The following is a 17500-nucleotide window of genomic DNA, read 5'->3' on the forward strand; positions in this document are numbered from 1 at the left end:
GCTTGCTTGTGGACTGCAGGTGGAGGTTCTGAGACATCAACTGTGCGACCTCGTAGCTCCTTGCTTAATGCCATTTTAAAGTATCTTGTGGATAGTTTTCTGTATTCGGATAGAGTTTCTGTGCTGGTCTTGCTTTTGTACTGTTCAGTATTGCCCAATATCATTAACAGCTTTCTGTAAATATGAAATAAGAAATTAAATGCTGAAATTATGGATGAGTTTTGGTCAAAATTCACTTTAAATAAAAAAAAAAGTAAAAAAAAAATCCATACAAAAACCATGTCTCCAGGTTAGCAAAAAAGTCAGGATTTTCAACAATTTCATATCTTTTAAAATTCACATGGAAAATTCATCAATTCTAACGATTGCTATATGTAAAGTAAATTCTCTTCTTTTATTTTGTATCTAATTTATTGCTCTACCAAAGATAGAATATATATATATATATATATATATATATATATATATATATATATATATATATATATATATATATATATATATATATATATATATATATATATACCACAAAATATGCTTATAAATGCCTAAAAATTCGCCCTATTGGTAAAATAGAAGGCAAAAAATTTCATCCTCCCTGTGGCAATGCTTCCATACATCGTAGATAAAAGTAAATGTGATTTTTGGCTTTTTCAGGTTAAAAAGCATAAAAAAAAGTACAGTAAAGTATGAAAATAGGAAAAAGTTGTTTTTCGAACAGGTCCAGTCTTACATCGCATTTTCCGGAAACCATATTCAACAAGAGATCAATAATTACATCTCTCTAAGTACCACATAAGCCTGATATTCATCTTTTTTTTTTCAGCAACTTAAAAAAGGCATGAAGTTAAATAAATGGAGCAATAATTGGTCGTTAGCTGATGATCTTTTTCACGGTTTGGAATGGGAATGATTACAACCACACCCCAAAAAGATGGAAAACCACCGATATTCCAAATAAAATTATAGAGGTCAAGTGAAAAGGCAAAAGCTTAATCGGACATGTGGCACATAAGGGAATATGCCATGTCATCAGGACCTGGGGATAAATCATTGCACTAGGACAAACCAATGTGTAGCTCTGACAGAGAAAATGGAATGTTATAAGACTCTCCACCAGCGGAGGCAGAAGTGAGCCAGGAGATTACAAATCTCAACGATGAAGTGCCATAGGTGTAGATCTTTTCTAGAGCCACTTCAAAGGTGCTCAGCAAATAGCTCGGCAAGTGCCTTTGGATCTGCCACCGTGCCCCTATCATAAGATAAGACAGGTGGGGGATGTGCAGAGTCCCTCCCAGATATTTTGTGGATTCTGTAGAAGACCTCAGTGAGTAAGGTGCCTTCTGTGATGAGAGAGACATAACTTTCCCAAGACTCCCGTCAAGCAATCTTTAAGGTGTAATGCACATGGTCACGCCCTTGTCAAAAAGCTTCCAAGAAATGAAGATCGAAGGCGAGAAAGGGCAGCACGCTTTTCTCGAATGGCGGCTGTACAATTTGCATTCCAGAAGAGAACAGAACGTTTAGAAAACTGTCCAGAGGTTTTTGGGACGGATTTAAGAGCAGCAGATTACAAGACATCAGTGAAATATGTTGCAGCCTCATCACAGTTTCTTATCTCCTCCATTAAGAGGGCACGGGTGCCGAGTTCTGTGAATAGATGCCAATCCGCTTTATCCGGCTTCTATTGTGGAAGTAGAAGGGTGCTGTTGATTAAGTTATTTTTCATTAGTTCTATTTGATTTTCAGATTTAGTTAACTGTTCACTATAATTTATTTCTAGTTCTTTGTAGTCTGAAACAACTTGTTCATAGCCTTCAGAGTCTTCTTTACTTAACAGTGTATTTTCTAATTGGTTGAAAGTAGTCTGACAAACTTTATTTTTTTCCCTTAAAGATTCTTTTACCCTTTATAATTAACTAAGGTTACTTGTGTACTGCTCATTATGTTCTTTAACAGTTCTTACTAACCAACCTTGATTTGATGCCAATGATTTTCTTTATATTTTGATAGACATATTTGTGGATTTAATTTTAGGTTGTTCTTATTTGCTGGTTATTTGAGTAGTTGCCTGTTACTTCACCTGTTCCTCTGGCTTGTTTCGCCATGCACCTACGGTTCAACTGAACTCAGTGGGTGTATAGATTTGTTTCAAGTTAGAAACTAATTTAATGATTTGTCCTAAATATACACAAATTCTCCTCCCCTTGCTTTCGTCTTATGAACTGTTTAATGTGGTGAGACATGTGTCCTCTGCTTGTCCGGTACCAGTGTACACATTCTCTCGCCTGATGTCTTTTATAAAGGAAGGAACTGAAGCTTAGGAAGTGATTCTTAAAGCTCTATTAAAGGACCTGCTTATCTGGTCACATGTGCTTTGGATCACTCTCCCTGGCCTCAGTTCTATGATATTTTTATGTTCTATTGGCACAATAACAACCTCAGAGTAACACTGGCTTTTGATAGAGTCCGGCACAAAACTTTGATTTCCAAACTACCCTTCTACGGCCTCTATCCTTCCCTCTGTAACTTCATCTCGTTTCCTTTCTGACCGTTCTATTGCTGTTTTGGTAGACGGTCAGTTCTTCTCCTAAATCTATTAACAGTTTTTAACTTTTTTTTTTTTTAAATCTATTAACAGCTTTTGATTCCACCCTGTCTAGAAGAGCGGTATGAGTGAAATTCCCCCCAGACATGTGAAGCATACTCCATACATGGACGGCTAAGGCCCTTGTACAGAGTTATCAGCTGAAGGGGTGAGAAAAACTAGCGGAGATGTCTCATAAGGTCCAAATTCATAGAAGCTGTCTTAACTAGATATAAGATGTGAAGTTTCCAGTTCAGATTATAAGTAAAGGACAGACCGAGGATGTTCAGTGTAGAAGAGGGGAACAATTGAGTGTCATTGAAGAAGAGGGGATAGTTGTCTGGAAGGTTGTGTCGAGTTGATAGATGGACGAATAGAGTTTTCAGGCATTAAAGTTTGCTCTGTCCCAATCAGAAATTTTAGAAAGACCAGAAGTCAGGCGTTCTGTGGCTTCCCTGCGTGAAATGTTTACCTCCTGAAGGGTTGGACGTCTATGAAAAGACGTGGAAAAGTGCAGGGTGGTATCATCAGCGTAGGAGTGGATAGGACAAGAAGTTTGGTTTAGAAGATCATTAATGAATAGTAAGAAGAGAGTGGGTGACAGGACAGAACTCTGAGGAACACCACTGTTAATAGATTTAGGAGAAGAACAGTGACCGTCTTCCACAGCAGCAATAGAACAGTCGGAAAGGAAATTTGAGATGAGGTTACAGAGAGAAAAATAGAAGCCGTAGGAGGGTAGTTTGGAAATCAAAGCTTTTTGCCAGACTCTATATATCCAAGACAACAGCAAAAGTTTCACCAAAATCTATAAAAAAGGATGACCAAGACTCAGTAAGGAAAGCCAGAAGATCACCAGTAGAGCGGCCTTGACGGAACCCATACTGGCGATCAGATAGAAGGTTGGGAAGTGATAGATGTTTAAGAATCTTCCTGTTGAGGATAGATTCAAAAACTTTAGATAGGCAGGAAATTAAAGCAATAGGACGGTAGTTTGAGGGATTAGAACGGTCACCCTTTTTAGGAACAGGCTGAATGTAGGCAAACTTTCAGCAAGAAGGAAAGGTAGATGTTGACAGACAGAGCTGAAAGAGTTTGACCAGGCAAGGTGCAAGTACGGAGGCACAGTTTCAGAGAACAATAGGAGGAACCCCATCAGGTCTATAAGCCTTCCGAGGGTTTAGGCCAGCAAGAGCATGTAAAACATCATTGCGAAGAATTTTAATAGGTAGCATGAAGTAGTCAGAGGGTGGAGAAGAAGGAGAAACAAGCCCAGAATCGTCCAAGGTAGAGTTTTTTAGAAAGGTTTGAGCGAAGAGTTCAGCTTTAGAAATAGATGTAATAGCAGTGGTGCCATCTGGTTGAAATAAAGGAGGGAAAGAAGAAGAAGCAAAGTTATTGGAGATATTTTTTGACTAGAAGCCAGAAGTCACGAGGGGAGTTAGATCTTGAAAGGTTTTGACACTTTCTGTTAATGAAGGAGTTTTTGGTTCGTTGGAGAACAGACTTGGCATGGTTCCGGGCAGAAATATAAAGTGCATGAGATTCTGGTGATGGAAGGCTTAAGTACCTTCTGTGGCCCACCTCTCATGTATAGCACGAGCTGAATTAAACCAAGGTTTGGAAGGTTTAGGTCGAGAAAAAGAGTGAGGAATGTACGCCTCCATGCCAGACACTATCTCCTCTGTTATGCGCTCAGCACACAAAGATGGGTCTCTGACACGGAAGCAGTAGTCATTCCAAGAAAAATCAGCAAAATACCTCCTCATTTCCCCCCAACTAGCAGAGGCAAAACGCCAGAGGCACCTTCGCTTATGGGGATCCTGAGGGGGGATTGGAGCGATAGGACAAGATACAGATATGAGATTGTGATCGGAGGAGCCCAACGGAGATAGATGAAAGGATGACAGCATAAACAGAAGGATTAGAGGTCAGGAAAAGGTCAAGAATGTTGAGCGTATCTCCAAGACGGTCAGGAATACGAGTAGGGTGTTGCACCAATTGCTCTAGGTCGTGGAAGATAGCAAAGTTGAAGGCTAGTTCACCAGGATGGTCAGTAAAGGGAGAGGAAAGCCAAAGCTGGTGGTGAACATTGAAGTCTCCAAGAATGGAGATCTTTGCAAAAGGGAAGAGGGTCAGAATGTGCTCCACTTTGGAAGTTAAGTAGTCAAAGAAATTCTTATAGTCAGAGGAGTTGGGTGAAAGGTATACAGCACAGATAAATTTAGTTTAAGAGTGACTCTGTAGTCGTAGCCAGATGGTGGAAAACTCGGAAGATTCAAGAGCGTGGACACGAGAGCAGGTTAAGTCATTGCGCACATAAACGCAGCATCCAGCTTTGGATAAAAAATGAGGATAGAAAAAGTAGGAGGGAACAGAAAAGGGGCTACTGTCAGCTGCCTCAGACACCCGAGTTTCAGTGAGGAAAAGAAAATGATTTTTAGAAGAGGAGAGGTGGTGTTTTACAGATTGAAAATTAGATCTTAGACCGCGAATGTTGCAGAAGTTAATGAAGAATAAGTTGAGGGGGGTGTCAAGACACATAGGATCGTCAACAGAAAGGCAGTCCGACCTGGGGACATTTATGGTCCCCTCCCCAGATGGGGACTCCGAGGCTGGTGTAGGAGTCGCCATGATGATTTTGAAATTTTTGAATAAAGGGTGTGTGTGTTATTGGGTGCTTGTAGTTTTGTGTGGAGGAAGAGAGTTGTCTTTAGAGGACAGGCTGTGACTGCCTCCTTGTGTTGTGAGACACAAAGGGAAACGTTCAGTGAGGTCACAGCTGGGTTTAATAATAAGTTCACAGCACCCCCTGAACAGTGCTTTAGACCTCACTGGGTCTACTGCCTCCTCCTCCGAGGAGGCAGTCTGCTGCCATTAAAGGCAGCAGATGGGGAGCTGGTTAGTTCTGGGGAGGAGATTAGTAAAATTCTCAATGAGTATTTTTTTAACTGTCTTCACCCAGGAAAACATGTAGGATATGCCAGATAGTGAACAGGTGTTTAGAGCAGATGAGAATGAGAAGCTGACAGATATTTCCATAACTAGGGAGATAGTGGAACAGGAGATAGATAGGCTAAAAAGTTTAAGCACCAGGAAAGATAGGTAGATTAAATAGGTCAGAATCAGATACCATCGCCTTGCAGGCAGATTTAGATAGGATGAATGAATGGACGGACAGATGGCAAATGCAATTTAATATCAATAAATGCAAAGTACTTAGCATAGGTAGAGGAAACCCACACAGTAGGTACACATTAAACAACCAAACTCTGGTAGTTACAGGGTACGACAAAGATTTAGAAGTTATAGTTAGCTCTGAACTCCGTCTAGGAAAACAATGCACAGAGGCCAGAAACAGGGCAAGTAGGGTACTAAGATTCATTTTTAGGAGTGTTAAAAATAGAAGGCCGGAAGTAATATTAAAGTTATACTTGGCGCTGGTCAGACCTCATCTAGACTACGCTGTGCAGTTCTGGTCCCCACATTACAGGAAAGATATAGGTCTATTAGAATTAGTACAGAGGAGAATGACTAAAAGGATACAGGGGAAGAGGAGTATTCCTTACGAGGCGAGATTGAAGTTGTTAAATTTACATTCTTTAGAGAGACGTAGGTTAAGAGACCTGATAGAAGTCTTTAAGTGGTATAAGGGTTATAACAAGGGGGATGCAAGCAAAATTCTTAGGATCAGCAACCAGGATAAAACAAGAAATTACGGGTTCAAGCTAGAAAAATTTAAGTTTAGGAAGGAGATAGGAAGAAATTGGTTCTCAAATAGAGTGGTAGATGAGTGGAACGGACTCAGTAATCATGTTGTTAGTGCTAGGACATTAGAGAGCTTTAAGAGAAGATTAGACAGGTTTATGGATGGGGATAATAGATGGAAATAGGTAGGTATTTTTCATACAGGGACTACCACGTGTAAGCCTGGTCGCTTCTTGCAGCTTCCCTTATTTCTTATGTTGTTATGTCTCCTGGCCTCCTTGATACATCATTCAACAAGAGTATTCGTGATCCATTCACATTACTTTCCATTTTACTTATATTAATAAATAGTATTTAGTTTGTACTAGATTAATCTTAATTACCCCTTAATTTATATGGAATTCACAACACAAACCAATAACACATTGATATTATGTCTGATATGAGCAGAAATTTACACACACACACACACACACACACACACAACATTACATTCCACATTCTCTTCCTCCTATCCTGACGCTCAGAACAGCAGGCAAAACGCAGTGATGGTGGTTACCATTTCCATTGAATGAAGCAGCAAAGGAGGCCCAATGGTAGTTGGAGGATTGAGAAGGAACAATAATTGTTGCTATTTATTCGACTGCGAGTATCTTAATTTCCGTTATTTGTGGATTAACAAAATTATACTTACTTACATACTTATACTTACTCAAAGTCAGTCAATTTCTTCACTTGCTGGCTAGGATAGTACTCGTATTTCATTGTAGGATTTTCCCTTATGTGACAGGCTGACCTCAAAACGTTAAGTGAATATTTAAGAGTTCCCCAAAGAAACACTGGCTGACATGTTACTAATACAAGTACATACGATGACCCACAGAGTTGCTGAAAGCTGAAAACGTACATATGTAACAAAGTATTGCAGCATATCCATAAGGGGAGGGTATGTGGTAGAAGAGCCACCACCCTTTTCTTAACCTCCAACTGGCCTCCATCGTCGTGGTACCTCCTCCCCGCCGGCTGAGTGCTCCGCGTTGCGTTGCGTCACGGTGTGGGGGTAGCAGACTGCAGGTCCCTCCATTCTGTGCACCTCCTGTCCACTATCTATGGGGCTCTGCCGTTCCTTTGCGCTCCCCATGTCGCTATGGGTCGCTGTAGCAGGATGAAATGTCTGGACAGTCCGGGCGCCCATCTTATCGTACAGACACTCATTCGTGGAGCAGGATGCAGTGAAGTATATCAAAGCGTCGGAGAAGGTGAAGTATGTAAGTGGGTGTCATGTTATTTGCCAAGTTTACAATTTTTTTTTTTTTCTTATGTAGGAAGGACACTTGCCAAGGGCAAAAAAAAAGAAAGCCCATTGAAATGCCAGTCCCATAAAAGGGTCAGAGCAGTGGTCAAAAATTGATAAATAATTGTCTTGAAACCTCCCTCTTGAAGGAATTCAAGTCATAGGAAGGTGGAAATACAGAAGCAGACAGGGAGTTCCAGAGTTTACCAGAGAAAGGAATGAATGATTAAGTTAAAAGGAACACGTTTTTTTTATATTATATTTATATTTAAATTATAAGGCTTATTTTCTCATTTTATATAATGTGGTATTATTTCTTTTCATAATCTAAGTTCTTTATATGTATGTATATGTAAGAAAAAGGTGTATTTGAGATGAAATGTGTTGAGGCCAGGGACGATATATGTCTACCTCTCGTATCTGAATCAGCAAAATTCATGATGCATAGAGGCCCAGAGGGAAAAGAAGGGTGGCGTTCTCACAGGATAAATTTGGGTGGTGTTGTAGTGATTGAGCAGGTGTGTAGAGGTATTGACGATATGGTGGTATAATCCTGACTTCTAAGATGAAGTTGGTGAGTCTTCTGTGGTACCAAGAACTCTCGTTTGCTTAAATTTGTTTGGCGAGTTGTGTCGGTGATGTAACGCTGAGGGGGTAGCGTCAGGGTGAGAGACAGCCATTTTGTGGTTGGGGTTGTGGTGGTTTTGTGGCGTTATTGGTGTCTTTGGGGATGGTGTTATGGTGTTATAGGTGAATTGTGGCGGTGGTGGTGATGTCTTGTGAGGTCTGAGGAGGTAAAAGACGGGAATTGTTGTTTGGGGATGCGATGACAGCATCTGGGAAAATTCCTGCACCTGGGGAAAATATTCCACCTGCCTGTGAAGCAGTAAAAGGATTTTAGTGCTTTGTGAAATAACGGGAATATCATATATTGATGTAAATCACCTTTAAGCAACAAGGGAGGCGATATAAGACCCTGAGTAAGGGGGGAGCTATAGTGACTGAGTGTGGGAATTACCCTGTGTTGGTCTATGGAAGAAATTTTTTCCCTAATTTCTTTTAATGTATATTACCTCAATTTATTTGTAAGTTAACGTTATTATTAACATATTGTTATTATATAGAATGATTGTGTTTTCTAATCCAACACTGATCTGGCATTGAGGTGATTCCTGGCGTGCTGTGCAAGATAAGAGTTTTATGAAAGTGTTTAATAGCTGATGATTTCGGAAAGTTCAGGTAGGTATTTTGAGGCCATTAAAAATCCAGACACTTAAAACTTTCTGCGATCAGTGTACCGTCCACGTTCTTGGAAAGAAAACCGGGATCGTGACATGGGCGATATTGTTTAATATTGAAATGTACCCCCACCAGCAGGCAAGGGACACTTCACACCGTTGCAGGATTCGGGGCGCATTTGTCAGGAAGAACTTTATCTGGGCGGCTGGGAACGGCTGCAGGCTTTGACTCACTTATTACTCTCAGTGAGAACAGTCACACAGGGCCAGGAGAGGAAAACACGCTTCTCCTTATGTCCATATATTGCACAACAGTACACAAAGTAACCGTAAAATACAGTCAGGCCACTCAGGCAGGTACAGGGGTGGCAGGCACTCTTACCGTCACAGTCAGTCACACGCAAACTCCACTCGAACGTCTTGTCATGATGCGGTCTCGATACCCTCTCTCTCTCTGTCCCTCAGTGCCACAGAGTGCCTCATACATTGCCTTCCGTGTCCTCACCTCTGCCAGGTGACATTTAACTACACCTATTCTAGCTTGCAAAATATAAGTGCAAGTCATGCAGATTATCAATGCTGGTAAGGATAATTACTACTTATATTATGCATGCACTCACAGAACTACAACTAAACTGTACTGTATAACAATTATTCCGTGGTTAGCTAACCCTCACACACATACACACTATCACTCTCGTGACCACAGGGCCTCAGAGGTCAACCGACAGGCTTATGTCAATACTTTCCATTAGCGCTCACGGCGCCAGCCTCTGAACAACGAGCAACACAATGCTGCTACCTAGATCACCGCACATGTACTCACACATGTACTCATATATAGTCACATATGTACTCAGATGAGGCTACCTCATACACACAGCATCGTTGTGTGTTCGCCTGTAGGGCTGCTACATATATACGTAACAATATGGTAAAATATGATATTTTGTATCACTCAGGTGGATGTCGCGTCTGAAGTTCTATTTTACAATTATACATTATTCTAAAAGTTATGTCAATGCTAATTATAGTGTAGCACGATTATTAAGGTGTTAAAAGATCACTAAGTAACGAAAAAATTAGGAAGCTATAAGGAAAATTTTAAAAAGATGTGGCTGACGTTCCATATCAGTTGGTTCTAGCTAGTTAAAATTTCCTTTTTCTTAATATACTATTGTTAAAAATACTTAGTTATATATCATTACCATTGTATCGAATTGAAGCGAATTAAAAGACTCATCTATTCATGAGAGTCTAAACCTAACCCAACCTAATCCTAACCTAACCTTGCCTAAGCCAGTCCACCATGTTCACGAGTAATTGGCAACTACTCTTCTAGACTTCGGAAATATGCATCGGGCGCCGGCGGTATGCAAGTGGGTGATGTCACGCACGTTTGGCAGCGAACACTCTGGACACTCTGGACATTTCATTCTGCCACACCGGTAATCCCTTAGCGACTCAGGAGACACCTTAACCTGGTAGTGTGCGCGAACCAGACCAGAAACTCTACCAGTATAGATTTCCCTAAGGCGCATTAGCCTTACCAACTCAGGTGACAAGGTTAAATTTTCAGTCATCCTTCCTGCATGATTCATGTTGCCCAACCCAGAGTATACAACACAAATCATGACTGCAAAAGCCAAATTAAATGTTTTAGTAACCCAGAGATACGAAAATACATATAACCCCAAAATAAATAAGACGAAATAAAATAATGATATCAAGCAAAAGAAAAACTATACATGCTTCTTAAATCCCATTCTCTCCCCCAAACTCCATCCTCTCATTGCTATGAACACGGGCAGCCTATGCAAAAGCCCTGCGTAACAGTAATATAGTTAGAATTATGTAGGGACAGAGAATTATCATTATTGATATACACTGTCAGGGCCGGGATGGCTACTCTTCCCGTCAACACTCCTTCTAAGATTGGGACGTAAAGAAAACGAGGGAGAACGGAACTCCACAATAACAATTAACAAAAAACAAAAACACAACCCAACAATAACAGAGATATCCGGCAATATCACCAAGAGTCCTGGGGGAGTCCTTGGAGGCCGGCGTCCCTGCAGCCGTAGGAATCTCGTCTCGCCCGGCATGGGTTGAACCAGGAACGAGATGGGGCCAACGGCAGATGAGTGCCAGGTACTGAGGGCAGGTGAGATCAGCCACAATCTTTACCAAAGCCTTCCGGAGCGGTAGAGGAGAACAGCTGAACGAAGGTGTCGTGGCAGGTGGTGAGAGCGGTCTGCCGCCTGGTGTCTGTTGGCCTCACGATTGCCTCAGCTCCTGCAGAGTTCCCCCTACCAAAGAGGGAGGGGGTGGTGACGAGGGCACTCAAGGCGTTGCTTCGACGCGGTGATCCTGTATCATGACGAGTCAGCAGCCTGAGTCCTTTCTGCTCGAGGATTCGAGAGGAGGAAGAGAAACCTTGGGCGAGACACTCCGCCCTTAACGTGGAGGAAGGACAATCATTCTTCCCTCCCTGGATTTAATTTCTTCAAGCAGAAAATACAAGATGAACGTGACCAACGTTTTCTGAACTTCTGAAGGCAGCCAAGGTGGATGTAAGTATTCTTGAGATCTTAAATGTCAAGAAAGAAATCTTTGAAAAATTGAAATTTTATCTAAAATAATAAGAGATGCAGATACCAACTGACCAATTTTAGTTGATATGAAATTGAATTAACAGTATAGTGTGTTGGACAAATAGCGCATGTGTCCTTCTTAAGGGGTACTTCAGATATAACTAACATTTTTTTTTTAGTAAGAGTAATAACTATAAATGTTTTCATGGTGGATCACCAAACATGGCTACATTATTGTAAATATGGATACACTATGCTGTAGTAAGCTGTTATGTTATCTTTTAATTTATATACTGATCTGAATATTTTGTCATTTATATGGTATTTCATTAATAAATTAAATACTTTTGTCATATCACCTTGTGGCTTGTCTTCTGAGTATGACAACTGTCAAGCTATACTAATGATTTCTGAGATAGTAAATCACCATATTTGTTTTCTATCAGCAGTGTACTGCTCTGCTTACATGTTCAGCACTGTCACCAGGTTCTCAAAGGTCTTATCCATAAATTTCTGAGCTTTATCCCGAGTGAGAACGTCGTTGGCGTAAACAAAGCTGTATATGAGGCGTCCTCGCAGGGTGTGAAACGTGTCCCATAGGTTCAGTAAAGCATGAGGTAACCACGAAAAGATGTTGGAGCCTTACCTTATGCCTTTCTGACAGGATGATATGGTCTATGTTACCCATGTTGAATGAGGCATAGTCATACTCTGGTGATGATCGTTCTGCAAAAATATCTTCTACATTTCCTCCACCCAACAATAATAATTCACACGTCACTGCATACTTTTCTTGAAGACTTTTAGTGATATTTTTATGGATGCTTCTGGCATAGTCCCAAAAGTGGTCCTTCCAATTAAGAGGCGTCGAGACAACGTTCCTCATCATCATTCTGTGAGCACCCAGTGCTCCCGATGTGTTACTTGACCAATGACGTCTCATGTTAACAGCATGAAGCTCTTGGATTCTGTAAAAGTCTTGTTCTAGGCCTCCTTCCAACACGAAGTCAACGAGCTTTGTGTTGAACACCGCCAGTAGTCCACTGTTCAACGTAATTTGCTCTTCTTTGCACTTGCTGATGAAGGTTTGGTAGGTCTCCTTGTCCAGGTCACGCAGGACTCTCTGACTCTTAAAAGCAGGATCTTTCGCCATCGGATAAGTACGTGGGATTAATTTTTCATCTTGTTTTGACTTTTTCATATTCTCTCGTAGCTGCTGGTACTGGTCTTCGTCCTCCATCAGTTCCATCATCCGGGTTGTAATTATATCTTTGGTTTCCTCTCCAGCATCAATCCTGCCCAGCTGAACTGCGTCGTCGACGGCCTTATCGGAGAGCATGTCGTCCAACACGTTGAGGAATGCGTTCACAATGTACATGTTTGAGGTACCATCGGCGATGCCGTGGTGATTGGCCAGCAGTAATGTGTAGGTGTAGGGAAAAGTGGCAGACAACTCCTGCCGGAAACTGCAGCCAGGGTCACTGGCAGGAAGGAGACGTCCACACCACAAAGGACCTTCGGTAGTAGGAAAGTGGTACTGCATTAACGTCTCCACAGCCTGAACTAGCTCCTGCGTGTCTGTTACCTGAGGAAAGGAAATGATGCGTGGCATCAGCAGCCAAGGCATAACATAACATAACTGACTATCTTCAACCTCTTTCTCACTGGCGCAATGTTGGATCTCTAGCTATCTTCTACCGCTATTTTCAGGCTAACTGCTCTTCTACTCTTGCTAACTGCATGCCTCCCCTCCTGCCACGGCCTCGCTGCACAAGACTTTTTTTTTTCTCTCACCCCTATTCTGTCCACCTCTCTAATGCAAGAGTTAACCAGTATTCTCAGTCATTCATCCTTTTCTCTGGTAAACTCTGGAACTCCCTTAATGTTTCTATATTTCCACCTTCATATGACTTGAATTCCTTCAAGAGGAAGGTTTCAAGACACCTATCCTTCAAATTTTGACTACCGCTTCAGACCCTATTAAGGGAGCAGCATTTCATTGGGAATTTTTTTTATTATTTTTTTGTTGCATGCAGCTGTGCCTAAACTACGTGTTCTCATTTTATTACCTATACACTTCTTTCAGGCCCGTAGCTTTAGTCCATAGCTCCTCTACCTACTGACAAATAAAGATACATCTCTATGTGCAAGTAAGGATGTGTCAGAATCACTGCACCTGGAAATCAAGTTCCTCCCGGTTCATGTCACACGCCCATAAAGTTTCCTCACGCCTCCGGAAGCACATCCTTAAGACCGGTACCTTCCTGTGTAAAGAAGTTTCTTAAATAGTTATAAAGCACTCAAAAAAAGTGAAAAAAAAATATGCATGCCTTGGCGTTTGGAGATCAATAAATACGACTGTTTTCACCTAATATTGTAAAATATGTTTTTTATTTACGCAGACTGAAGTAGTGAAGCCAATGTTTAGAGACATAAGTTCTCTGTGTTGCGAACCCTGAACTAAACATTCTGTTGCAGGTTCAATTGCCTGGTGTAATTTTTCAAGTTTTTTATTGATGACAGTTGCCAGGTGGTACTTACCGAAATGAGGCAAATGTCTAACCTGAACATATGATGAAGCGTTTCCTTGATGTGGTGGTTACTCCTTGATGTGTGGTGGTTACTGAGAGGCACAATGGAGCGAACTGTTAGCCCCACAACCGTGGTGTAAAACCCTTTCCTTGCAGCACAGTCCAGTAAGTTCTCCATTTCTGTTGCCGGCCGAAGCCACACGAAGGAAGAATCTCTTGCCATGGTGCTCGTATACCACGCCACACCTATCACCATAAACAACATTTGCGGCTCTAGTGTGTTCAGACAAACAAAATTTTTTTAAAGTTAAATATTAGTGCAATGCTCTGTCTGCCGTGTTATTCTTAGCTCATCTACGCTTGTGAGTTGTTCTGGCGTTGATGCCAGCTCCTTATTACTTTATTTTCTGTGATTAGAAAACTACAGATGGACAAGATGATATACATTATATAAGGGGCTATATCTTGAATACAGTCTAATCATATATATATATATATATATATATATATATATATATATATATATATATATATATATATATATATATATATATATATATATAGACAAGCAGATATATAGACAAGCACAGCTGTCTATATATCTGCATAGATATATAGACAAGCACAGCTGCGAGTTCGGACATTACTAGCACTTGACAAGCACACGACACACAAACATACATGATAGAAAAATAATCAGAGACTGCACTTAGCCAAGAAAAAAAAATAAAAATAAAGTAAGGAGCCTGCTCCTGTTAAAAATACTATTTACACGGACACAACAAGACAAGACTATACACAGAACAACCTTCTGTCACAGGAGCTGCTGGAGTTAGTCACAAACACTCTCTTGTCAGATATACTTTTTGATATATCACCAGCTACTGTCTTGAGCAAAGGCAGGGACCCATGCCACCAGAAAGACGTGCACAGGAAATGTGGCAGGAGTGAAGGGGGAAGGGGCAAAGGGAGTGAGAGACCTGCCTCCCGCGTGCTGGACGCGCCACGTACTCGTCGCTCTCTCACTCTGTCTGATCACTTATGTTTCAAAAATTCTAGGGGCTCTATTTGGGAGGCTAGGTGGAAGCAAACTATGCTACAGGAAAGAACAATCTCTCTGCTACATGATCTACTCATTTAAACTTTTAAGAAGCAAAACGAAATGGGGAAAATTTGGTGGGGAATATCAACTTTTTATTTATATAAGTTTTACAGTACCTCTTTGATCACATGAATATGCGTCTGGGACGCATCCACGTCTCGCGCTCGCTCTTGACTCTCTTTCTTCCTTTCTGTTCTGTTAGTTGTTCTTTTCTACTTTCTATCACGCTACACACATCACACTACACTTGGATCAGCTTTCACTAGGTTAGCTCCTTCTATCCTATTACGGTTACAAACACAATGAATCCAGGCTCCTACCGGTCGTCGACCACTATCAAATCTCTGAAGTCACCACTCCGTTTAACCTTCCCACGGAGAAGGCAATATAGCAAACGCCATCCAAAACATCCAAGCTGGAAAGAACTAAGGAGCCACATGGTAGGGAGCCCAGACAGTATAGATGACATACTCCCAGAGTGAGAGTAACATTACACTAATTGAGGTTGCCAGTCTGTTTAACCGACACACGCCATACCATTGTATATGTTGCCAAGCCGCTCCTAAATTTCACAGCACTGTTAAACAACGCCTGAAAATGCATATATGCATAAAATATTTTTGATCCACATTAACTTGTGCCTTCACCTCTACCAATATCTGCAGCAACTAGTGGTATACACACACACACACACACACACACACACACACACACACACATACACACACACTCACACACACACACACACACACACACACACAGACACATACTTATATAAGTTTGTAGTAGGTTTACTTTACAGAGTACCAAATTCAAGTATTTGTGACTTTTTATCATTAGAGCTCTTGATTGGTCTTATAAGTAGGGCACAATTACCATGTTATATTTTAGGTGATTTTAATATAAACTTACTAGCTAAGCATGACTGTGTACAAAGCTTATCCGATTTATTTTACTCATACTCGTATTTTCCAGTGATAACTAAAGCAACAAGAGTTACTAAGTCGTCAGCCACATTAATAGATCATATATGGACGAATGATGTAAATTATAATTTTAGTGGAATGATTTATTCATTAATCAGTGATCATTTCCCAGTGTTTAGCTCGTTTTCTGCACCGTCATTTCACAAGTATTCGGATAAAATCATAACTAAAAGGATGATAAATGACAATTATATAAATGATTTTACAGCTGAGCTACAAGAATATAATTGGATACCAGCCATGACTAGCCCTTGCGTAAGTGACTGTTTAGACGTATACATAACTAAATTTTCAAGCATCTATAACAAAAATTTTCCAATTAAAACCTTCATAATCAAAAATAAGTACAGTAATAAGCCTTACGTAACTCAAGGCCTACGGAAATCTATAAAACAAAGAAACAGACTACAGAAACTTTACGCAAAATGGCCATTAACTTACAGTGCAATATTAAAAAGAATATAGAAATACATTAACTCCTTTAATCAGGATTGCCAAAGATAATTATTATAAGTCTAAATTTAAAGAAAACGCAGGAAATACAAAAAAAAAAAAAAAACCTGGGAGATGATTAATGGTATTATGGGTAAGTCTTCGGGAAAATCCTAAATCTATAACATTTCATGGCAAGACTATTTCCCAGAGTAATGAGGTGGCTGAAGCTTTTAATGATTACTTCAGTAGCGTTGCAAACAGCCTTGTTACAAACATTCCTCCACCACCAGTGCCATTCACTCGCTACTTACCGGAACCGACTCTATTTTCTTTTTTTATTCAGCCAACCGTTCAAAAAGAAATTGAAAATATAATAAAACACTTGAAAATAGCTTCTCCCGGCCATGATGATATAGACGTTAAAGTAATAAAAAAGTGCAGTAATATAATATCCCCATTTTTAACTTGCATAATTAATAAGTGTTTTGAAGAAGGCACTTTTCCTAAACATCTCCAGATGGCCAAAATTGTTCCAGTGTTTAAAAAAGGTGATAAACTACTTCATAGAAATTATAGACCCATAGCTATCTTAACAACTTTTAGCAAAATATTTGAAAAGGTAATGGCCTCAAGACTCATGGACTATCTCACTCAAAATTCAATATTAACAGACCAACAGTTTGGATGTAGACCTCAATATAGTACAGAATTGGCCTTGCAACAGTTATGTCAATATATTTATGATGCAATGGACGAAAAGTCTTACAGTATTACAGTATTTTGTGATTTAACCAAAGCTTTTGATACCATTTCTCATCCAATACTGCTAGAAAAACTTAAAAACTATGGAATTAGAGGCACAGCTAATTATTGGTTTAATAGTTATCTTAGTCACAGACAACAGTTCACTATAAATAATAATCAGTAATCTTCTCATAAAGCAATTAAATCTGGTGTTCCTCAAGGCTCAATATTAGGATCCTTACTATTTTTGGTATACATTAATGATTTACCACGCTGTAGTG

The 17500-nt window shown here is 40.2% G+C and overlaps 2 protein-coding genes across 2 annotated transcripts in view; one reads left to right on the plus strand and one right to left on the minus strand.

Moving 5' to 3' along the window:
- Nucleotides 1-17500, plus strand: part of LOC135089996 (uncharacterized) — a 129869-nt gene that overhangs the window by 12896 nt on the left and 99473 nt on the right. The window lies entirely within an intron of this gene.
- Nucleotides 11763-13682, minus strand: LOC135089940 (uncharacterized). The gene is made up of 2 exons (XM_063986132.1): nt 13598-13682; nt 11763-13006 (listed from the first exon to the last, which is right to left on the minus strand). Exons 1-2 carry the CDS (start codon nt 13664-13666, stop codon nt 11942-11944), a joined length of 1134 nt encoding a protein of 377 aa, XP_063842202.1. The 5' UTR covers nt 13667-13682; the 3' UTR covers nt 11763-11941.

The sequence above is a fragment of the Scylla paramamosain genome, chromosome 34, assembly GCF_035594125.1.
Source record: "Scylla paramamosain isolate STU-SP2022 chromosome 34, ASM3559412v1, whole genome shotgun sequence".
In the NCBI taxonomy this organism is placed as follows: Eukaryota; Metazoa; Arthropoda; class Malacostraca; order Decapoda; family Portunidae; genus Scylla; species Scylla paramamosain.

Bases quoted from the DNA above. Each gene is read 5' to 3' on its own strand.
- LOC135089940 (XM_063986132.1), bottom strand. From the start codon at position 13,666: ATGTGCTTCCGGAGGCGTGAGGAAACTTTATGGGCGTGTGACATGAAC. The intron at 13,007-13,597 runs GTGCAGTGATTC...TCCTTTCCTCAG, and splicing joins GGGAGGAACTTGATTTCCAG to GTAACAGACACGCAGGAGCT.